This window comes from Thermobia domestica, chromosome 15, assembly GCF_964235325.1.
Source record: "Thermobia domestica chromosome 15, izTheDome1.hap1.1, whole genome shotgun sequence".
NCBI lineage: Eukaryota > Metazoa > Arthropoda > Insecta > Zygentoma > Lepismatidae > Thermobia > Thermobia domestica.
Window position 1 is genome coordinate 71,222,095 of NC_137468.1, and position 25,280 is coordinate 71,247,374.

Sequence of the window (25,280 nt, forward strand, 5' to 3'; positions counted from 1 at the left end):
GCTAGCCAATAGACCAATGGAGAGAATTGGTACTAAAATTGTTCACATAATTAATGAATACTATTTCAATCCTTCAATAAACAAATTCACTGCTTAGGGAAGAAAACAAAATTCACAAAAAGAAAATGCAAGAGTTCCAATTCCAGTTTGCCTGCTTTCACGCAATAATAATGGCCATTATTTCTAAGTTATCACCTAAACATAACTAATTTGGAAACTAAGAATATATATCATCTGGTAACTAGCTCTTGTTCGATGATATATATAATGCATTTGAAACTAAAACGTTTGTTTATAATGGCCATTTATAATATTTCAATTTTGGTTAGTTAATGTGCTTCTATGGATTTCAATGGATATTCCGTGTTTTTTTTTATATATATATATATATATATATATATATATATATATATATATATATATATATATATATATACATGACTTCACGAAGCAACTAATGAACTTTACAAATAACGGAGCACAGAGTTTCAACGACGTTGAATTCTGTTGTATTTATCATACATCAAGGATATCATTGCGTCAAAATGGTTGCTAAGGAACTACATGATAATTACATGCTCATTAATTTTCTATGTCTTCACTTCGTCTAGATATTTGTACCACTATCAATAAATAATTCTCTTTATATTACATATATATTTTCGACTATTTTCTTCTAGATGTCTTACTTAGATTCCAAACATCTGTAACATAGAGGACACTAACCAAAGGTACTTACCAACGGAGCTAATGTTTTTAATTTCGTTTGGCTGTGCATCTAACTCAGTGAGTAACAACTGATTACACTCTGCCCTTGTCATTCATCAAATATAAAATACTGCATGATTACACTCTGCCCTTGTCATTCATCAAATATAAAATACTGCATGATCTTAATCTTTCTTTCTTTTTCTTTTATTTTTACAAATAATTTGCACTGTTTGAAGAGAAATTATCAATCTCTTACATTTCATAGATGACTACGACAAACATTCGTCGGTTGGTTTGGAGTTTTGCGCCCTTTCAGCAGCAAGACTATATGAAACGCGGACCTACAGATTAAAATGAGATCCGAACCACATGAGCTTTCCCCAGGAATCGAACCTGGGTCACCGGCACTAGAGGCGTGTAGGTTAACCACATAGCTATGAGAGTGTATACTACTTAATTTGCAATTTTTTGCAATTTTTAAACTATTTTGTTAAAATAATAACTTTTTATGTGCATTTTTGTTCTGATTCGGAAGATTGTTCCGATTTGATGTAACACTAGAAAAATGTTCTATCAAATATTTAAAATAAGAAAGAGTAGGAAACCGACATGCTGATTGAGTTTTATGCTGTAATGGGCATTACGTTGACTAACTATACACAAGCTTACCTCGTTTGCAAGAAAACGATGTAATTGAAAAAAAAAAAAAAATCTATTGAAGGTTAAAAGTATTTGTATTTTCAGAAAAGATCGAAAGTGTTTTCTCAAGGAATACATATATAAGTTGCAGGTGGGTCAACAGGTAATTCGAAGTGCAGTTGTTACTCGGGTAGGAAATTAACATGTATATAGTAAGTGCTGATTAATGAATATTACAATTTTAAGTGTCTGTAGCTAGAGTGCTCGGTAGATATAATTAATACCTGTGGAGGAGTGACACTGTTCTAAATAAATGTGATGATTAAACATTACTAGAAGTCACGTATTATTGAGTTTGTGACCGTAAGCGGAAGTGTACTGAATATAGATTTGAAACAAATACGTGTTTCTATCTAACGCTCTTTTAGTTGTTTTATCTAAGTTGTGGTTTATACCTAAGTTCATCTCATCTTCTCAACAATCTATGTTCTACTGTTTCTATGGTTTAAGGGTAAGCATAGAAAAGATTTTTTTCTTTCTTTTGTAAATTTTTAGAAATTGAAAAAAGTAAAGCTGGAGAGAGAGGAAAAAAACATACCATTTAAAAGTGTGAGAAGTTTTACAATATAACTTCATATTTTGTTATGTAATTTTATGTATGAGTAGCCCACATATTGGGTACATGATCAAGAGTTCAGCTCCCAGTACGGACATTCAACTGATTTTCGACGTTAACCCTGAGCTGTGATAATTCGGTAAGAAGTTTAAGCAGAAGCGAATTCCTGCACAGAAAGCCAAAAGCATACGCATAATGAATGAATGAGGTGACCGCACGTAACTTACAATTGACACTTTAACTGGTTGCCTAGAACACCTGAACTGCAAAAATTTACTTTAACCCGTAACTGGGTGCGTGGGGATAAATTTTACTCCGAGGTGTAAACGAAGCAAGAGATAAAATGCCACACAATTTGATTTCTGTTCTTTTATTACTTTATTGTTATCTCATATTTTATATCAAAACATGGCTGGTAGTAGTTTATGTAATACCATAATTTGTTTGCCAATAAATCTGAACAATACTTAATTCACGAAAGTAAAATAACTTTGGGTGTAAAATTTACTCCCCGTGACTACTAACGATGAGTAAAAGAGCGCGCCTGGTTAAGGGTTGATATAATATACCTAAAAAAATAATAAAATAAAAAAAATTGCGTTTACTATTGTATAATCTAAATATGTAAAAGAGAATAATAATTTCAGAAAAATTGAAAGTATAGGTATTAAAAATGATAATGCTAAGTAAATCAAATTATAAAGGCAATTCGATGTCATCTTAACAGAAGTAGCAACTCAAAGGCTTCAGAATGTTAGATAACACGGAAAACATTATTCTCCATCGGAAATCACACCAGAGACTACACGTGTCGAAGGTCCACGTTTTAATGATTGTTTACTCTTCAATATCTGCAACCTGTTGATGCCAATTTATAAGGATAAAATACTGCTTTAAACAGAATGTTTTTCTTTGTTTACCCACAATTATTGAATGATGTGTATACATTTATCCACATATTGTTGTATTTCTTAGACAAAGTATGGAAAATTCAATCTATTTGAGAGAACCTTAGTAGCTTGCCACGCTTAACGACCAAACAACAGACTGGCTGAAAGCCAAATTAAACAAATAATTTTGTTCAGAAAGTTTATTTAACACTTAAGGCCGGCACTGTACATTGTTTATAGCCTTACTGATGATTGATTCTTCTTGATATTTCTGTTTGTAAATAACAAATTGTTTTATACAAACGTGATTTCCAGCAATACATTTTCCACTATGTGTACTATAGAAATCACATGCAAGGAAATATATAGAAATAATTCCCCTACGTTACAAAACATATAAAATATAAAGGCAATTTCTTCTTATAACTAGGTACTACCATTATTTATGTCAATGACTACTTTTTCTTGCCTTTTACTAGCTTTTCAGAAGCGGCATCGAAATCAACGTCACTAATATTCAACATAAGGCTACCTCCACTGAGGTACACACGATTCTGCGAATTAGCAATCTGCAAAATAAAGAAAAAATATTATAAATGTTGCATATACTATACATGAAAACTACCTATTTAGCCATCATCAATCCTAATGAATAATGGATAATTTGCAGAAAATCAATGTACTCTAAAATCAAACTATTACAAAGTACTGTGTTTGTAAAGTACAGTTGTAGTTAATATTTCCTGTTTCGAACAATGCGTCATCCATCATCAGGGCTCCTTAAGGTTACTAAATTACTACTTTCTTCCTTCACTATATCTTTAAGACAGATACTTAACATTACATGACATATCACAAGACTTTGTAGAATTGACAAAGTTAGTTCATATTTACGATTTATAGAAATATATAAACCCATGGAGGGCCAGAGTGGCTCAGTAGTAAAACTCTCCTCTCTGATGTGAGAGGGCCCTATCTTGATCCCGAACCATAAGAATTTGTATTAGCCCTCCGCACTGGTGCACGTGGCTTCGGGTTCAATTCCCGGTGAGAGGGTACTAAAAATTTACTTTCATCCATCATCGGCCCCGTTTAGCCTAAAAGGCATAAGCGTGGAACGTAGAACGTTAAAACTTTTATTTTTCATTTCAAGAACTTGTGGGGGCTACCATTGTGTCCGAGTTTTTCGAATTTTTTTTTTTTCCTTTTCTTTCCACATTTTTATTTTTGATTATCATCCACAATTTTTTTCACTTTCATTCACTTCCATTAATAATCTGTCTCCTTTGCCCTAAAAGGCATAATTGTGAGATGTGAAACTGGAAATTTTATTTCATTTACGCATATAAAACACACAAAATACTTTTTGCAAAAAGCAAAAAGTTAGTAAAACTGGTATTAACAAAAGTATAAATTCAAAATCACAACAAATCACACCACTTATCCGTTGTAATAACTACTGTAGTTATACACTTGAAGAGTTTCCACCTAACTATGAAAAAATTACAGATACAAACAATCATAATTTTCTTCACGTAGATTGCGAAAAATTAATGTGAATACTTTATTACATTTAGACTTTATGAATTTTTAATCTCCTGTCCGTACCTATAATCGTTATTCATAAATTCTGAAATAATATCCGAAACCAGTTTTTTCCTCTGAATTTATTCTTCTTTAGTAGGAACATTTCGAATCCACTTCTATCAATCCTATTATGGAAATTTTTGAGGAAACATGCAATGTTTTGCACATGGAACTGCCTGTAAAAGCCTGTCAGATTTTGACAGGCATTATACAGGCGCCTGTTTCGGCGAAAATACATGTAAAGAAAATATTACAGGCACATTGTCTTCAGGTGATGTGCATGTCGAAAAAGTATTAAACTTCTGTTGGAAATTTTGCACGGAAACACGCGTTGTACAGAGCCTGTACTTTAAAAAGAGAACATGCAATGTACACGTAGTCACTCACATGCAAGTAAATGGAGGGAATATGTGCATGTAAAGTACAAGGAAGATGCCTGTTTATCAACATGTAATATACATGTGTGACATTCGCATTACATGTAAATACCATGTATTAGCGTATAGCATGGGAAACGCATGATGTAGAAAGTGTTATTTTACATTTATCATTTTCGTGTACATGCGAAGTGTGTAACTCCCTACGTACAATGTACAAGCAATGTATAGGTGAACGGGAACATGCACTGATCATGATTGCCAATAAATGGGTTAAACAGGTGCATGCAATGAACAAGATTGATTGGAGTGAATAATTAATGTTACAAGTGTAGGAAATATGTAATATTCAGGCACGAAGTCTCCAATTTGTCATGCAAGGACCTGACACATGTATAGTACTTAATGCAATGTACTTTACATGTATATTCTGCTAACACGCTCACTAATTCGCTAAACCTGTATTTCACATGTATTTAACATGTCAATTACATTTTTATCAAATGAAAAGCAGCTGTTGTCGGATCCTCATGAGGTAACGTATATGTCAACTACATGGAATATGCCGGTTACGTACATGTCTTTCCACTCTCTACATGTTGTTTACAATTCATTTTTCACGTTGCAAGGTTGCAACCCTATCAACATGAAAACTACCTGTTTCCGTGAAATGAACATGCAATCATTGTGAAAAAAATCGATACCTGTCTCATGCGTTTAAAAGTGTTCCATTTTCATGCGCATGTACAGGCGCCTGTAAAAATATGCCTGTTTATGCATGTTTCTGCATGTTTCACAGGCGCCTGTAAACCACCTGCATTTTCTGTCTATTACTTATGTAAATGAAAATGAATAACATTTCACATTTGTTTTATCTTAACAAACCCCCAGTAGCTTTACGTACTTTATTCTTCCTTTTGCTTTTTCAGGAGCTCACTCATGGCTATACGGTTGACAAACGCTCCTACGGCGTAGGAGACCAGAATTCGATTATCGGCGGGAACTCACGGCGGGATCCCACGGTTAAGTTGCAGGTCTATGTCTCATAGGGCGTCCATACTGAAAGGGACGCTAAACTCTAATCCAACCTAATTAATTTTAATCTTTTCCCTGAAGATAAAGTACGAACAAATTCGAAAATGCGGACGTTTAGATATTGCAATACGGAACGGATGAAGTGCAGTCTTGTAATTTCTATAATAATGCTTTTCACTGTGAATTTAATTCTACAATGTTCGTGTGAAGGTAACCAAGAAAGTTCTGTCGCTTTTTGTGGAGGTTTGTGTTCAACTGACCTTCACATCGTGAGTTGAATGTGAATGGGGATAAGGCGAAGGTCAGTTGTTGATGTGGGTATATTCAATATACTACCTGGCTGTGCTCTTCAGTTACACCGTGAACTTGCGTAAGGACAGAGTGAGCATTGGACCAAGGGCGTGTATGCTGTACGAGTTAAACGACACTGCAGTGGGGCGGAAGATATGCTAGTCCTTTGGTGAGGGCGTCTCGTGACTACGCGGACGTGCAGCGGTGGTTTAACAAGTTTGCTAAAGGCTCGGTGAAGGCAAAGCGAGCAAACATCTGCGTTTCTTTGCTGTCTCGTCTGAAGAAGGAGCCACTTCTGACATGTGATGAGAAGTGGGTCCTGTACGAAGCTCCATTGCGCCATCATCATTGGTTAGCATCCCACGAACCGGTTCCAAAACAGCCGAAACCAGCAATGCACCAGAAGAAGGTCCTCCTGTGTGTTTGGTGAAATGCTCGCAGCATCGTGCACCAGCTGATCAGAGCATCAATGCAACTGTGTACTGTAAGCAGTTGAGCCGTTTTCAAGAAAAACTCAAAACTGAAATCAGTACTTCTGAATCGCAAAGGGGTGCACCTATTACAGGATAACGCTAAGCTCCACGTAACTATGACGACTCGGGACACCATTCTATGCCTTGAATGGGAAAGTGTTGCATCCGCTATACTCCCCGGACATTCCACCACCCGATTATCACTTGTTCCATTCCTTGGACAATCACCTTAGAGGACGCCAGTTCAAATCCCTAGTAGAGGTGCAAAATGCATTTGATATCTTCCTTTCACGGCCCACCAAGTTCTGCCGCGATGGAATCCATGGCCTTCCAGAACGTTGGCAGAAGGTCGTCGATGCTGATGGGGACTATTATTTGAGAATAAGTGCCATCTCCTCCTCCCATAAAATGGGAACTTAACTCGGAACAATACACAGGACAAGAGAAAAAGAATTCTACAGTTAAATAAGAGTATAACACTATGAACTTTGAAGCAGCTCACGCTGTAACTATCAAATGTTCATAAGGTGTCTGAAGACGACTGCATTTCAATTTTAATTTGTACACACTGGCAGCCTCAATTATTAAATTTTCCTTAGGTTATTTCGATACACTTTACTTTCATTTTCTGCTATTCTCATTCAAAAATACTGAAAACTTTTAACAATACATACCGTTCTAGCAATATTTTGAGCTGCTCGGATTTTCCTCAGTTTCAAGTACCCTGGATTTTGGCTTACAGCTTCACCTAAGTAACGAAAGTTAAGGAAAATGTTCATCTTCATACACAGTCTGCAATATCAAGAAACTTAGCATATCTTTTCTTTGTAACCCTAATTAATTTGGAATTAATGGTACACGTAATTATTTATGCAAGGTCTTTGGCAAGAATATTATGGAAGATAGAAGCTGGTTGACTTGAAGTAATACGAAAAATGCACTGAAACAATATAGGTAAAAAGCCTCTCGGGTTTGCAACTTCCAAAACAGAGCACATTAATATTTTCTAGAACATTGGTGGTCATAAATTTCGATAATCGACATAAATGTACTTTCACTACTGTGTCTTCTATAAGCTGCTCATGGTTTTTCAAACTTTTGTTCGTTGTAATACGCTATCTGTAAGTACGCTAAGAAAATTTTCCACAGCATAATCGAATACTGGCTATAAAAATTATGATTAATTTTTCGCAAATGCACCTGAAAGACTGGAATACCACAGTAATCGATTTTACAGTGATGAAAAGAACTTAGTCAAAAAAAGCAATAAATATATAAGTAATAAATACGTGTGTCTACTGTGTTATACAAACTGGAAAATGTTCCTAACTAGTCCCTGTTACAGGGTTTTCACGAAATTATTAACAAGATGTTAAAAATATTTTATTATCCTTACTGAGAGATTCGATAATTATGAATCCAGAACTACTGTTTACTGGTTAGGGTATCTGAGCCACCAATTCTTCAAAATGCCTATCATTAGATTTTACGCAATTCTTGTCACTGAAACTACTCATCAACCACATTACACACTACCACTGGAAAGTCTGCTGCCCTCTACACTACGAAAGCTTAAAACTGACAATACTGCCAACCTTCTTCCTATAAACGATGTTCCTTAGTATGCACCACAATACATTGTCTAATGGACTGATGTCAGGGCTGTTGGAAGTAAGTCTGACACATTTAGGAGGAGCCATTCCCTTTCGAGGATTTTTTTTTCCCTCAGGTAATTACTTAACCACAGGCTCTAAAACCCTTTATCGATAAACCTTGACGCAGGTATCAAATCTTTTCTTCTTTCCTTTTTTCACAGAAATACAGTTCAGTCGTAGGGTCATAGTACATCTACCAAATCCTGATAAGACAGGACAATGGCTTAAGACCTTCTAACAATTTGTGGCATAAATTGTGTCTTTTGTCGGTTAAAGACCCTTCAACTGACGTACATTTTTTTCTTCACCACTGGAAGGACTCTTTCCATGACCACTGTTTCCGTAATTTTAAGCAGGCGTCTGGCCCTCACTGTCCTATACTCTTAAGCTGTAGAGTAAGAACGTGGCCTCTACTTAGACGATATACTCTTATTCTTAGGTCAGTTAGGCAATTGAAACATTACATCTTTGAAATGTTTAACTCACCAGCCATCGCTGTTTGTTTTCTAACGAGATTTATTCGAATTCGAATTGCTACCCCCTTTCACAAATTCATCTTCATCTATGTGATACATCCTCATGGTGCACTCATTATTAATTCCAGTCTTAGAAATCTTTTAATGGTCCGATAAGGCGTATCTGTGAGCTTTTTGAAAAATCACAAACACTGAATTTCCTATTTTCTGTAGTGTGACTAGAGGAACACGAGTCTCATGATCAATTCACCTATACCAATTATTTACTAGATCACTTCTTTATTTTGTTGCATCTCATAGTAATTCACTGCGTTATTTAATGTACTGCCGTTGACATTTACTTCTCTTGCTTGCCATCTATCTGGAACTGAACAAATATATGGTAAAATTGGGTTATGCCTACCTTTCTGTGAGTACTTTGTTATATGATTCCTGGCTTTTATCATTCTGACCATTTCAAATCAAAATATTACTTCCAGAGTCATTCCAATGACATACTTACCAATAACTTAAGACATTTTATGTTGTTATTCGTCTATTGATTAAGTTGGGAATTTCTTTTTTAAATGAACTGTAGTCAGAAGATGGTTAAACCAACGCTTATAATTTTCAATTCAGAATCAACAAGCAATGGCTGTCTATCAAAATACTCAGCCAGATTTATCACGTATCGATTTCTGATAATGCTATATTCTTAGTCTTAAAAAGTGGAACCACGATTCCCAAATAACGATAAATTCTAATACTAATAAGGACTACTATGTCAATGCTTATATATCTACAAAAGTTAAAATATCATGTAAAATATTAAAGTATTTCCCAAATGATGAAAAGGATATCATTTTTGCAGCTTCAGCTTCACCCTCAGCCTGAACAATCTTCTGTTGTCTTTCTTGTTTCGCTCGTTCCACAACGAATGCCGCTCGTTGGGCTTCTTGTTGAGCTACCTACAAGAACAATTAAAATAAAATCTTTTACACAATATACAAATTACGTAAGAAACTACGATCAGGCTCATTTGACGACTCTAATAAAACTACTGGATACTAGCATTCAATCTTCATACAGAAAAGAAGTCCCCCGAATGACTGATTGATCAACGTCCCCCCCAAACCGCTTAAACGAGAAACTTCAAATTTGGACAGTGCATAAAACTAGTGACGTAAAGCACCACTTCGGAAGGAATTTTGGAAGTTCGACGAGGAAGGGGGTCGGTAGCAATTATATTAAAAATGTCCATATCTCGAAATCTATGAAGGTTAGTCATGAAATTTGGTATATGGACCTCTCATTTAAAATCAATATATGTTAGAATGTTTTTTGGATATCTCACTTAGAAGGAACAAAAAAAGAAAAAAAAAAAAAGAATTTTCTTCTACACTTCAAAAAGGATAAAAAAAACCAAAGGATGGTTAAAAAATGGTTAAAAGATTAGGATATGTAAAAAAAAAAAAAAAAACAAATCTACTATCAAACATTAAAACACACGGGAACAATGTGAGTTTCTATTCCCGTGTGTTTTAATGCTTGACAGATCCTAACCTTTTAACCATTTTTAACCATCCTTCGTGTTTTTTTTAATCCTTTTTGAAGTCTACCACAGGCTGATGAAGGAAGTAGCATCTTCCGAAAGCGCTACGTGTTGCATGTAGAAGAAAATTCTGCTACATATTTTTTTGAGGTGAGTAATAGCCTTTCCGCCTTTTCTCATGAAATTATATACTTAAAATCTTATTTGAAATATATTTTTAAAAATATTTGTCCTTGGAAGGAAAAAAGAGGGATGAGGATTGCAATTATTATAATGAGATGTAAGTATCTCGAAATCATTTAAGCATTCAAGGTGAATCCCTAAATCATTCAACTTTTACCAATATTGGGAAAACCCGTTTGGGCCTTAATAAATTAAGAGTTGAGTTGAGTTGATTTTAGCTCCCCTTTCAGCAGCGAGGCTATAGGGACGTGAACCTACCGATTAACGTGGAATCCGAACCACATGAGCTCCCGCCGGGAATCGAACCCGGGTCTCCCGCTCCAAAGGCGCATACGCTAACCGCTTAGCCACGAGGGAGCTTTTTAATAAATTAGAGACATTAACTTTGGTATTTTGGCCCATTATATTAAACACGTGTTTCAGCATTTTTAGATGTTTGACCTTGAGTAGAAGAAATAGAAGTGGGGTGCCCATACGAGACGTTCGAATTTTGTGCGAGACTGAGATCAGAAAAAAATCTATATGAAGACTTAGAAGGAAAAACGCAATATATTGCCTACAGCAGCACGTGGGGCCATCTGCTAAGGGGACTTATACAAAGACATCACATGTAAAACTCGATACGCGAATACCATTCTAATTATCTCAACAGATATTTCTTCTTAATTTCCTCCGAGAACATGTGAAAAATATTTATTATACATTTTAATTCGACATCATGATTAAATACGTTATGAATAAAGGTATTAAAAAAAAATGTTGGAATCAAATTGTTGCTAAAGCACAGTGGGACTTCCAAACATACAATTTTAAATTACTTACATATATTGTGAAGGATATCAGGCTTAGCGCCTATTTTGAATTCTCCCTGTATGTTGTTATTATTCTTCAAGATTACAAGAAATTATAATTACAAGAAATTATAATTATCTATATATATAAAAGAGAACGTACAAAATCCTTTGTCCGCTCATCACGCTAATACGGCTGAACCAATTTCTTTCATTTTTGGGGGGTTATTAGGATTTGGACCCTAGATGGTTTTTATCATATCACTTTAATTTTTAATTACCAGTGTCTTGAGATAATTGACCATTCAAGTGTCCATAACGTACAAATCCTTTGTTATTAGTTCATCATAGGTAAAAATAAACGTATTTATATGCAACCCGCATGACCGTGTCACTCGGCGGGTTAACATAAATGACAGGCGATATACAGCGGAAAATAGCTTGAATCTTCTGTTTAAAATTTTTTAATTGATTTGCTTATTTTTACAGACACTTTTACAATATGCCAGCACCGGGATGACCGCAGCGAAGCGGGGCGGGTTAACATAAATGACAGGCGATATAATGTTAAGATTTACTGCAATCTTCTATGGTTTTTATCATATCACTTGAAAGCGAAAAAGTAAAAATTATCTAAGTAACAAAGTTTATTGCGTTCCGGGGTGACCGCAGCGAAGCGGGGTGAACGCTGCTAGTTAAATAATAAAGAAGAGACTTCCCTATGTTGTCACCTCATCCCAATACAAATTCATGCTTACCATTCTCTTCCTAGTTTCCGTAACTTCATCAAAACCAACTCAGCCACGCCGTTTCAGCAATTAACAAACTTCCCTATTGACCAATATAATTTTGACGAGCTAGTCACCCACGTGCGGAGCACCAGGAAGAGGCGAAAGCAGGGAAGTAGAACAAAACCAGGGGACACGGGACCCTCAAGGTGAGAAGTGTGACAGAAGCCGCCAGAAACACACTTTGGACCGCTATTCAGAAGAGTCGTCCTAACAGCAATTGAGAGACGGTCGGCACGACTGGGCCCTCACCATACACTGCATGACAGAGGTGTCATTCCGAAGAGGCCAGGACATCTGGGAGCTGTTGCCCTGAGGTCGAGAGGTTCTTCACTCCCGAACGTGAGGTGCGGGATCGATACCAGACGGAAACACTCAACGGATTGGAGGATAAGACTTTACCCGATATTTGAAGAGGCTCATCACATCGAAATGGCTGAGGTACAGTAAGACCCTTTCCTTTCCTAACCTTTACGTCTCTATGATCTCTTCTATTAGAAAACGTGCATTTCATTTCATTCATCCCTAATTAGTCACTCCAGCGCTGTACTGCTCAGATCCCCACGTGCTTTCTTTCTTGCCATGCGGAGTGCTATCCCCACATTCATTTAGTAAAAAACTGATATTTGAGACAAATAACTGTGGTTGTAACCGTACAGTACAGCAAGACAAAATTATCTTGGTCAATAGGGAAGTTTGTTAATTGCCGAAACGGCGTGGTTGAGTTTGTTTTGATGAAGTTACGGAAACTAGGAAGAGAATGATAAGCATGAATTTGTATTGGGATAAGGCGACGACATAGGGAAGTCTCTTCTTTATTATTTAATAATTATAATTTCTTGTTTGAAGAATAATAACAACATACAGGGAGACTTCAAAATAGGCGCTAATCCTGATATCCTCTACAATATATATATATATATGTATATTCAAAGTACTACGATAATAGTAACAAAAAAGAAGGAAATTATGAAGTAATTTTACAGAACTACGAAGTATTATTATACAGAAGATGAATACATGAATTAGAAGGAGGTTAAGAAAAAAAGCCTTCTGAATGTTCCGACGAGTACTACTAAGTGACGATGTCAGAAGAGCAATTTTCCATATAAATGAAGGTATTTGGTGGTGTTACCTAGTGAATTTGTAACCTAAAGAATGTTTTCTTCTATATATGTTTCCAGAAGTATTTTTACATTTCTTTTTTAAATACCATGACTGACTGACTATCTTTTGCATCTCTTGGGACATATAAATTTGTTATTAACTTATAATCAATGCCACATGTTCCGCAAGTTGTTTTAATATTTCCTAACTGCTGCGCTGTGCATAAAATAAACTAGAATATTTAATCGTAAAATACGTGAAAAACTTCCCTTGCAGTAACATAAGGAACTTTCATGACTTTCTTCCTTAACATACTAGAATGACACTGCCCTATTTGTCAAGTAATTATTAAAACTCAACTATTACTTGACCTGAGAATTTATAAAATCACTGTTATTTCCGGTACTAAAAATTACCAAAATCAAATTTCAAAACATGTCAACATCACTATCATTTTAACATAGTATTGGTCTCTATACGTTTGGGTTCTGAAATCAATATTATCATCCAACCAGCACACACTAACTTACTTGCTTAGCTTCAACAGCAGCCGTATATTCTTTTCCGAAGCTAAGCTCTGTAATGGAAACATCATCCAATATAATGTTGAAATCTCGTGCTCGCTCTGTCAACTCTCTTCGTACCAGCAATGAAACCTGAAATGAGGTAAATTAATAAATAAAGTAAGTTCGTAACAGAAGAATTTACTAGAAAATTTACTGAAAATAGTATAAAACTCCTAAAATTTATTACAGTAGTTGGAGGTGCCCTTCTTCGTCGACATAAATTAATGAAAAATATCTCAATGGTATTCAGATATGTGAGTTGATTGGGACAAACATTGATAGCAAGTTCGAAATCACTGGAATGCCTCTAACCCAGTCGACCCTCAATTCATCGGTTCTCACAAAAAGCCTTCCACCTCTCCTTGCATCCGTTACACTGAACTCGCTCCTTTTCCCCCGTTCACAGCGACGGAATTCCTAAAATTCAAGCAAGTATGTATGTTACGGAAAAAACTCTATATGTTCAAAGTTTTGTTCGGGATGAGGCGTGCAAAATTTAAGAAGCAAAACTTGAAGAAAACAAAATCAATACCCTAGAAGTACACTGGAAGTACACCCTGTTTCAAAAAGAATATACGTATTTCGAATGCATATATTTATTAAACTTTAAGACATACGAACATGAAATTTTACACACATATTTACGAACCTTTCAAGTTCAAATTACAGTTCAAAGTTCAAATTACAGATGTGCGGACAGACGTGACAATTCATGTTCCTAGTACCGTACTGCCAAACTATGATCATGTTATGAGGTACTTACGAAGTTACGAAGGATTGTACATTTCCCTTTTTTCTAAAGATATTCTTTCGAAAAAATGCTTAAGTAAGTACCACATCCAATTACATGAATAGTTTTTAAAAGACGTAAAGATCATAATGTGGTTTAAAGCAATTTGATACCTCAAATCATTCCGGATAAATAATAAACGGCATCATGAACACGACACAACTTAGGCACATCTGTTGTGTTTGAATGCAAGTAAGTCAATACCATTGTAAAGCTGTAAGTATAAATTATAAGCTCAGCTATGTATTATCTTTCAAGTTATAAAATTTTGAAAAGGTCTGACAGATGACACATCTAAGGAATCTCACTAATGAAATGTGTAAGATAAAAAGTAACAATGTTTACTGCCGAAAGAAGAAAAACCAAGAAGTTTTTGAAATATTGCTGAGGTTTATGCACTTTATCTGTTTTCAGGAAACATGGAGATGAGTGAGAATTCAGATTATTAAAACTGAAAGTCATTATTGTCATTGGTAGATCATAGTTTACTTCTTCTCTTTGAAGTTTGTCTTACGAAACTGTTAATAAAACTATTCTGTCTATGATCAGTAGCAGACTAAAAACCAGACAGATGACATATATTTGGTCTAGGAATTAATTCGTGCGGGTGGACAAGAGATGGCGCAACGAACGGAGCGTCCCACAGTTCCGTGTATCCACACATGTGTTGCAAACCCCTGTCATCGCGTATCGTTCGTAGTATAGGGCAGTGGATTAAAGCGTCAACAACACCAGTTTGTAGTTAAGTGAACATGGCGCAATTTGTGCCTGATAAAGTGTTTTTGCGGGGTGTCCTGCTGCATTACTTTAACATGCAGAAAAGTGCGACTGAAAGTCATCGTATTTTGGTGGAAGTGTATGGTGACCATGCTCTAGCTGAGCGAACGTGTCAGAAGTGGTTTGCACGGTTTAGAAGTGGTGATTTCGGCTTGGCAGATCAAGAGCGAGCTGGACAGCCAAAAAAATTTCAAGACGAAGAATTGACAGCATTGCTCGAGCAGGATTCGTGTCAAACGCAGGAACAACTTGCAGCAGCATTAGGCGTTGATCAAACAACAGTCTCCAAACGCTTGAAAGCCATGGGAATGATTCAAAAGATGTCACATTGGGTTCCACATGAATTGAAAGACAGAGACGTTGAAAGACGAAAAACCATTTGCGAATTGCTGCTTCAACGACAGCGCAGAAAGGGGTTTCTGCATCGAATTATTACGGGTGATGAGAAGTGGATCCATTACGAGAACCCTAAACGAAAAAAGGCCTGGGTGAAACCAGGTGAACCAGGTCCATCACAACCAAAACGAGATATTCACTGTGCAAAGGTTATGCTGTGCATATGGTGGGATATGAAAGGTGTGGTGTACTATGAGCTGCTGCAACCGGGTGAAACTATGAATGGAGAACGTTATCGACGACAATTAATGCGTTTGAAGCAAGCTCTGGCCAGAACACGACCAGAATGGGAGAACAGACATGATAAACTTATTGTTCAACATGATAACGCTCGCCCACATGTCGCAAAACCGGTCAAAATCTATTTAGAAAATGTCGGATGGGAAGTTTTACCCCACCCGCCGTATTCACCAGACGTTGCTCCTTCGGACTACTACTTGTTCGATTGCATGAACAACGATTTGATTGGACAGCGGTTTACTTCTTCAGAAGATATCGAAACATGGGTCTCTGACTGGATCGCTTCCAAGGATGAGGACTTCTTTCGCCACGGAATCCGTACATTGCCTGACAGATGGGCGAAAGTGGTGGCTAGCGATGGACAATATTTTTCTTAAGGTATTTATGTATTTTGTGTTTGTACTACAGCTTCAATGTGTGCGTACCAACCGCACGAATTAATTCCTAGACCAAATAGAATAAACATCAAACATACGCTTATAATGCATATCTTCAAATTTACCTTTCATGGGGTGTCTATTGTGAGTCATGTAACTAATTACCTATCTATATCTGTATAACAAACATCTCTTTTTCTTAAAATTTTAACTTAAAAAACACTACACATGGAATAATTGAGATAGTCACATGAAACTATGAATACTTCTCCCCAAGTAATTTCATATATAAACACTTTAGATATACAAGCGTACCACACGTTTGTTTGGGAGTAATTCCGAACACCAGGAAAATATCGTAAACCGAACCATATTCAGCAATAACTTTGAACTTTCGTGTTTTCGAAGAAAAGAAAAGAAAGAAAGAAAGAAAGAAAAAAGATTAGGCTTTTATCTAGTTCCTACTATAAACGTGTTCCATTTCGAGTACCTTAATTGTGTTATGCGTTCTACAAGCGCAAATACGGCAATTTTCATAATTTAAATATTACCTGTTGTCTCTGTGTGATTAATTGAGAAGCATTAAATTTGGCTACCACACTCTTCAAAACTTCATTACAAATAGAAGGCAGTACTTTTTCGTCGTAATCCAATCCAAGTTGACGATACATTATAGGAAGCTGTATCGCATCTGGACGAGACAACACTCGTAATGAGATATTCACCATTTGCAAATCCTTACTTCCAGTTGGCGAAGAAATTTTTCTGGGACGCGACCTGTAATAAATTTTAGCCTTTAAAAGTAGATCAAAATCAATGCATTAGTATAAAATAATATCTCTTTAGTTACGAAGGAATTATGACCTTCAGCTGATAGGAGAGGAAACACACTACTTATAGAGATCAAAGACTTCCGACTACGAAGTGTGCAATATCTACTTAATCATGTTCAATTTTTCTCTATCAACACAACTTTTAACATTATGATATTCTTCAAGTATTCATCATCAAATTCCCATAATTGATTTTAATGCAGGCATGAAATGAATATGGAATCTTAATATCGTATTCATTCGATTGAATGCCGATTTCTGAAACTCCAAAACGAAAATAAATGTTAAACAAAGAATTGAAATTTATTAATGAACATACTAAGCATAAAGAATAAATTTTGCTAAATGCTCATGAATTCCACTAAATTAATATGCTTAATACTTAAAATATCTGGTAAATTCAACCATGAGCAACATGAAATTCGCATCTCTTTCTTGATAGAAACAAAAATCCACTGCAATTAGAAGATTATCTAATGACTTCCCAACTTTAAGTCAACACGAAGGCAAAAGCTTATTTGTGGCGGTTTATGATAATATTTTCGAAATTTTTCCTATTGCGTCGATAAATGATATCTACTTTACCGGCTGTCTAACGATACCAATTTTAAACCGAGGGGCATTTTTAAATTATGTAAAAAGTAAACAGTTTACATTCGGGTAAATCTGTTGCTTATAATATCACACCCTCTAGGTTAATGAATACAACAGCAAAGTAAACGAATGACGATTATTACGGAAATCAATGAAGAAACCAACGCACGTGAGTTTTGTTCGAACGATGGCGGAAGCAGCACGCAAACTTATACTCTTCAGTGTTGCAGGCTGTGACACTGACTCACTCACGTATAGGCGTGTAGGAGAATCAATGTGCATCTTTTTTAGTTTAACATCAAGCATTTCAGTCTTTTAAGTTAATATTATAATCAAAGTACTCAGGAAATCACACTCTAAATCAAAAGTAGCTAGACTCAAGCTACTAGTTTAGTTAGGCTAATCAATAGTAGACCAAGAGCTTTGTTTCTATCACACATATAGAGAAACCCAAAAATGATTAATATTTAATACGTGTTTACTTCGTAATTTATTACATAAACTATTAACATATTTCTTACCTTATATCGTATATTATCGGATACTGCAACCACGGAATGCGAAAATGAAGTCCTTCGGAATATACCTCTGGTTGTACACCACCAATTCTGCTGAATATAATACCACGGTGTCCACCTTCAACTGAAAGGAACAACGACAATTAAGTAACAACATGTAAAGGAACAATGACAAATATCAACCTGAAGACAGATACACATGGTGTGCCATAACGACCATATCATTTCCCAAAAATGCATTTGAAATGAACTAATTATCAACTACAAAAGTATTAACTTATTATAAGTTGTTTCAAAATATATAAGTTGGATTATCTAAATCAGATGTTCTACGTGTTCTCCATCGGTTTCAATGCGCAAAATATATCTTTTGAGCACACAAGAACATATATCCCACTAACATTGTTGAATAATAATTCATCAATTTCAAAGTAACATGCTCATCCTGTAAATCTGTTTTTTAAGAAGACTACATGCACAAATAACTTAATCGCATATTCGTAATTATGGTCATACAACCAGCACTTTTGAAGGAAATAAGGGAATGGAGAAGAAAAGTTAACCTGAACTAGAAAAACAAATCACTGAACACAGCAACGTTTACTTTAAGAAATAGTAAGTCTGATGAAGCCAATATCTTCATTTAGTTATTATTATTATTAAATAAATGTTGCTTTGTTTTTCTAGATAGCAAAGCTAATATCAGGGCTCATAGTGGTCTGGTCTCTTGCAAATAATTGAAAAGTGACCAAAAGTACACGAAAAAGTTACCAAAATCTCATCATGCCCCTTTTTCCCTTCGTCAATTTCTCCATCACCTCTCTCTTTGTTGTTTTGTTTCATCGTTTCTTCTTCATTTCGAGCTTCCTCCTTTCTTAGATTTTCTAAGTATGCTTTGTACTTACGGTAAGCAGACTTTGCAAATGTAAGAAGCTTCTGAGTAAGTAGAACCAGTTCTGAACTATTTCCGAATTTCTTCATCTCAGACATTATATTTAACTTTGCATTGAAAGTTCTCAAAGCCATGAAATATTCAAATTCATCACCTACTCTTAAGTATAAATAAGAAGCGTAACACAAGACGAACATGATGAACCACACACACACATACACACAACGTTGAGCGGAGCGTTAACTATTACGAGAGAAAACTGAAAGACTATTACAATAGAAGAAAGAATAGGCACAGAAGGGTTCTTAACCCCACCTTGTGAGCTTAAGCATCCACCAGGGTTTGCCCAAACGGGCCCAGCCCGTTAGTTACAGAAAATTTAAATAACGGATCCAATATAAAAGCACGGAGGAAATCTTACGAATGATAGGAGAAAAGAAAAAACTGATTTGAAGCAACAAAAGTGGGGAAAAAATTGGATAGGATATTGGGATAAAGGTTTATTCTAAGGAACATAACAGAAGATATTCTTGGAAGTTAGTCTAGACGAATTCAAGCAGAAAATGTTTAATAAAACAGAACATGCCGATTTGGGCTGTCTATGTAGATAGTCTGTGGAAGAGAGATTAGCAAGATTAACAAGAAATGCGATTTCAGATATTGTACTATAGTGCTGCCAAAATGTCTGGATCCGTAGCAAAAATTCGAACTAAACCTCACACCCTCGACACACCCACGCGTTGAGCCAATAAGGGTTCAGCTGTTGCTAAGCGAGAGAGCGGAAAGGGAGTGGAATTCCTTCAGCCTATAGCAATGCTTGGAATGGAAGACTAGGTGTCAAGTCAATGTGGTATGTCTATAGAAGTTCTTAAGAGGAGTATCGTTTTAGTTAAACTAACGATACTGATGAGTTATAATTAACAAATAGTGTATTACGCACTAAAGAAGGAAGTTAATTAAGAATAATAATATATCAGAAAGTGTTGTCTATTGATTAAGATATACATAATAAAGTATTGTGCAACTAGTTACGATTACCATGCTACTTACAGATTCCTGTAATTCCTAAATTTTTAGAGTTCCAAACTTTCGACTCTTCCCTGGAGTCTTAGTTACAATGGTTAAAAACAGGAAGAAAAAGAAATGGACTTACCAAGGGAACAGTTGTGCTGTACAAAAAAGCATGTTGTCAAGATGATGTTGAAGCGAACTAAAATATGGCGGAATCAATTTGCGCGCCTTTCCTGTTCCTTGCTGGAAGGTTGCCAACTCATGTTGTTACTTTTATTGTCATGCCAATGCTGTGAAAATTTTGTAATTACTGCATCCCATTCGTCATTCAACCAACCCTCGTCTAGATTTTTTTTAAAATAAATAAATAAAATTTCAATAAGTCTTTCTACTTCATTTCTATATCCAAATAAAATCTGTTAATTTTCTACCCAGTGTTGCGTTTCTTTTAAATGTTTCGATAAACCTAACACCGGATTTTCCGCTTTCGAATCTCTAATGTGTTCCTTCTTTACTCGGACTTAAAATTTATTTTCGTTTTGCTTGTATAACTCTTGGCAACTGAATTTTATTTCATAAGTACCCGATTTTTCATTGGGATCCGTGAAATAACTGTTAAATTGTGTAATGTTCCTTTTTAAAGTCTTGAGGGTTTTAAGGCTGTACGAAAACCTATTGGGGGCTGAGAGAGAGAGAGAGAGAGAGAGAGAGAGAGAGAGAGAAGGGAGGGGCTTTGAGGAAAAGGGGGATAATAAACTATTGGCTTGTCCGAATACAGGCACGTTACGCGCACACAACAATCACAGCTCGACCAACGTAGAAGAGAAATGCAGATATCGAAGATCTTGTTCAAGGTTGTTTGCTGACTTTAAGGTGGACCTCTCAGCAGAACCATCAAGTAGTCGAATACGTGAGACATTTGGAGAGGATGCCGTGGACGAACGCCAAGGTCTGGCTGTGGCTGTGAACTTCAAAGACTGTGACAGGAGTCCAAGATGCGGCGAACTTACTGAACGCTTCCACTTTTCAAAAACTGTTTTCCCGCAAGATGACACACGTCAGAAAAGTTTTATCTCATTAAGGAAAGGGTTATAACGGAAGACAAAGTGCTCTCTATCCTTCGATAATTTGAGAAAAAAATGAAATCTGTGAGTTTTACGTCCCACGGTTATGCCGGTTAGGCTAAAGGAGACGGTGATGATGAGTAATGAATGAAATGGTGGAATGAAGAAAATGGGAGGAAACGGGAGAACCCCGAGAAAACCCACGCACACGGTGTTTGTCCACCACAAAGTTCACTTCGCGGGGGCTGGGATCGAACCCGGGACCCCAAGCACCAGAGGTGAACACTCTACCACTGAGCCACCGCGGCCCCTACGATAATTTGAGAGTGCCTTACACTTTTGGCATTCTTATTCCATGGCATCATGCCTCTCCATCAACTTTAACAATTCCTTCTCGTTATTCTACAAATGAGACGAAAACTCACGCAAATTTATGTCCCATCAATTACACAACGAACTCTTTCTGCAAAGCTTCTACACGAAACACAAGTACTACGTGATCACACAATACTGTCTAAAAACAGAACAGCAAAGAGTGATATAGGAACGACACAATAACTAACCAAGATAAAAAAGAAACAAGAGCACTATCCCTAGCAGATACCTAACATTATAAAAGAAATAATAATAATAAATAAAAGAAAAAGGAAAGTTTACACATGAAACTTACTTTTCGATGAGTATGAAGAGCGTGTATTGTAAAGTTGAGCAGAGTAGTAAATTGTTTATAATTATACACATTTAATTTCAAATTTCATAAACATATATATATATTAAAAAGCACTGGGAAATCTATGTTAATCCATAAATTACTTTAAAATCTATTTCCTTTTTAGTTATAAATAGAAGTACAGAAATTAAAATAATGTAGTATGTAAGTAAAACAAATACAGTAAGTTAATTGTTATCAGAATATCAATTTAGTTCCCTCCTTAAAGATGTTTAAAGAAAAAAGAACGTGATTTTTAACACTTTTTAAAACCTTGTTTCAAGACCTAACGCTTTGCATGTGTTGTACGTCAATTTCTGACGACCACAAACGGTAGTTTTTTTTTTTTTTTTTTGGCTATCTTGTACATATACCAGGTGTATGCATAAGTTTTAACCAGTTTAACTAAGAGATGGCGCCAGCAACAAGTACGCCGCGTATTAATTTGACACATACATTATTTTGTTCGTCTGACAGTGAAGTACAAACACGCAACTTTAGTCCACCACAAGCTAGCGTCTTTGTTGTATCGTTCAGTGATCATGTCGAAGTTTGTGTCTGGCAGAGAACATTTGCGGTACACATTGCTTTTCTTACTTAAACAAAACAAAAAGGCTGCTGAAAATCATCGTGTGCTGGTACAAACATACGGTGAACACACTCCATCGATTAGCACATGTGAGACATGGTTTGGACAACTTAAAAGTGGTGATATAAATGTGAAAGTCAGTGAGCACTCTGGTAGATCACAAAAGTGCGAAGACGAGCAATTGCAGGAGTTATTGAATGGTGACACAACTCAAACTCAAAAGCAATTGGCACAAGCATTAAATGTGTCACAAGAAACAATCAGGAGACGAGCAATGGGGAAGATCAATAAACTCGGTAAACGGTACGTGACGTTTGGGCGCCGCCGTTTGGACACTGGACGTTTGGGCGCGAAGCCATTTGGGCGCCAGACGTTTGGGCGCGAGTTAAATTAAAAAGTCATTATGTTAGGCGCTGAGTACTAACTTCGAATCAAGATATCACAAGGTGTCTACTGTAGTGAAAATCCTTGAATTATACTGGATTTTGTTTTACATACTAGAAATACTGGAATTTCAAAATTCTAAAAACTGAATTAACAATTAAATTTGTAAATTTAAGTTTCAACCGAAGTTAAGTATGCTTTTTGTTTGATAACTTTTCAAGCCAAAGGTAAGTAGACCAGACTAAATATGATTGACTGCATTACGTACATAGTAAGCCTATTCCATTAAAAAAACTTCTACTGTAGTTATGCAATAAGTGTGAATGTCAAACACATTTCTAGTGGCTAAATGACCAATATATGTACACTTAACTATTATTTTTCACTTTGAAATCATTTTTTTCCTTTCGCCACTTTCTTTAGTGCAGATTAAATGCTTACAATGGGACGAAAAAAAAAGTGTTAAGTTTTGATATTTATTTTGGAATGTTAATTAAAAAAAAAAAAAAAAAGTGATACCAGAAATACAGCATACTACAGTTCCGAAACTCAATGTCTTAGACACCCTGTATTAACAGCTTTCCCTCAACTCGATTAGGATTTTTAGATTTCTGGGCTCTCGGCATGTAAGGCCATTTAGCCCGTCACGTTTGAGGGGGCACACTATCCGGGAAAAGGAGAGGAAGAAAGGATTGGGGAAAAAAGGAAGCGGCCTGGACCTATAAATTAGGTATCACCCCGGTATTTGCCTGATGTGAATGAGGAAAACCTCATTCAGGGTGGCCGGCCTGAAAGAGCGTGTTACACTTTTTCGAACGAGTGCCCCTACCGGGAATCGAACCCGGGACCGCTCGCACGGAAGGCGAGAGCGTTAGCGACTACGCTACGCGGGGCCACTTCTCTCAACTCGAGTGCGCGGAAATCTTTTATTCGTAGTTCTTTATTGGACTTACGGAAGAAGAGTTTGGCAAACGTAATACGAAAGAAAGCAAATTTTAATATTCATAAGTATGTAATTATTAACTTTTTTAAAAAATATAAAAATTAAATCAATATGTTTTAAATAACATTAAGAAAATTATTAACAGTTCGTCTGACTCCTTCATTTCCTAGCTTTCTTATATAATACAAAAATTAGATCAACATTAGATCAGAAGTACAAGAATCGTGAACAAGCGAAAAATCAATCCATGACGAGGTTAGGCAACAAATGCCACAAACGCATAAAATATTTAATTTAGATGAATAAATAAGATAGAAAATAGATAGATAAATGAGGTGAGATAAAGATAGAAGTGTAGGAAATGTATATATCTTGATTCGCGCTTAGTTTTCAGTGTCTAGCTTACTTTATATTTCGTAAATTGTGATTTTTACTATGTACCTCGCGCCCAAACGTCTGGCGCCTAAACGGCTTCGCGCCCAAACGGCAGCGCCGAAACGTCCGCGCCCAAATGGTGGCGCCCAAACGTCCTGTCCCGTCGGTAAATGGGTCCACACAAGTTGAATAATCATCAAATGGAAAATCGCAAAGTCACTAGTGAAATGCTCCTTCAATGCCACGAAAGAAAATCATTTTTGTATCGAATTGTGACGGGTGACGAAAAATGGGTTTATTTTAAAAACACGAAGTGGAAAAAACCATGGTTTCCACCAGGGGAAGCCAGTCCTTCAACACCAAGGTCAAATCGCTTCGGCAAGAAAGACCATGCTTCGTGTCTGGTGGAACCAGAGCGATAGTGTGTATTATGAACTCTTGAAACCCGGCAAAACCGTTACTGCACAAACACTATCGCCAACAAATGATTAATTTAAATCATGCATTGCTCGAAAGACAACCGGAAGGGGCCAGAGGACATGGCAAAGTGATTGCGTTACACGACAACGCACCGTCTCACACAGCAAAACCAGTGAGAGACTGAAATCGCTTGGATGGGACGTTCTTCCGCACCTGCCGTACTCCCCACACCTGGCGCCATCGGACTATCACCTCTTCGCATCAATGAGGCACGCGCTCGCAGAACGCCATTTCAGCAATTTCGAGGAAGTTGGAAAATGGCTCAATGAATGGTATGGCGCAAAAGACAAGCAGTTTTTCTGGTATGGTATTCATCACTTATCTGAAAGATACGCGAAATTTGTAGAAGTCGATGGCCAATATTTTGAATGAAAACAAATTATGTGTTTTCTTTATATATATATATATATATATATATACATAAAAGAATGGAACTTATGCACACACCTGGTTGATACGAGACATGGCTGCCACAGTGCAGTGTTACTACTACTACTAGAACATCTCTCAAATATAATTTCCGAGCTTCAGATTACGTAACATTTGTTGAGTTCGCCCTTACTATCCGAAACGTCTCATAAACAATGAAAAA

At 36.3% G+C, this 25,280-nt stretch overlaps 1 protein-coding gene and 1 non-coding gene across 3 annotated transcripts in view; both read right to left on the minus strand.

Annotated features, from left to right (window-relative positions):
* Positions 1-25,280, minus strand: part of Phb2 (prohibitin 2) — a 52,124-nt gene that overhangs the window by 22,078 nt on the left and 4,766 nt on the right. For both annotated transcript variants that reach the window (XM_081739817.1, XM_081739818.1), the window contains exons 2-7: positions 18,245-18,365; positions 16,848-17,073; positions 13,681-13,806; positions 9,590-9,697; positions 7,294-7,371; positions 3,326-3,425 (exon numbers count right to left, since the gene is read on the minus strand). In XM_081739817.1, the coding sequence (XP_081595943.1) occupies positions 3,326-3,425; positions 7,294-7,371; positions 9,590-9,697; positions 13,681-13,806; positions 16,848-17,073; positions 18,245-18,365 (759 nt within the window). The remainder of the gene's footprint in view (positions 1-3,325; positions 3,426-7,293; positions 7,372-9,589; positions 9,698-13,680; positions 13,807-16,847; positions 17,074-18,244; positions 18,366-25,280) is intronic.
* On the minus strand, positions 23,711-23,784 carry TRNAG-UCC (transfer RNA glycine (anticodon UCC)). Its single transcript has one exon. It is a non-coding gene; the product is annotated as a tRNA-Gly (tRNA).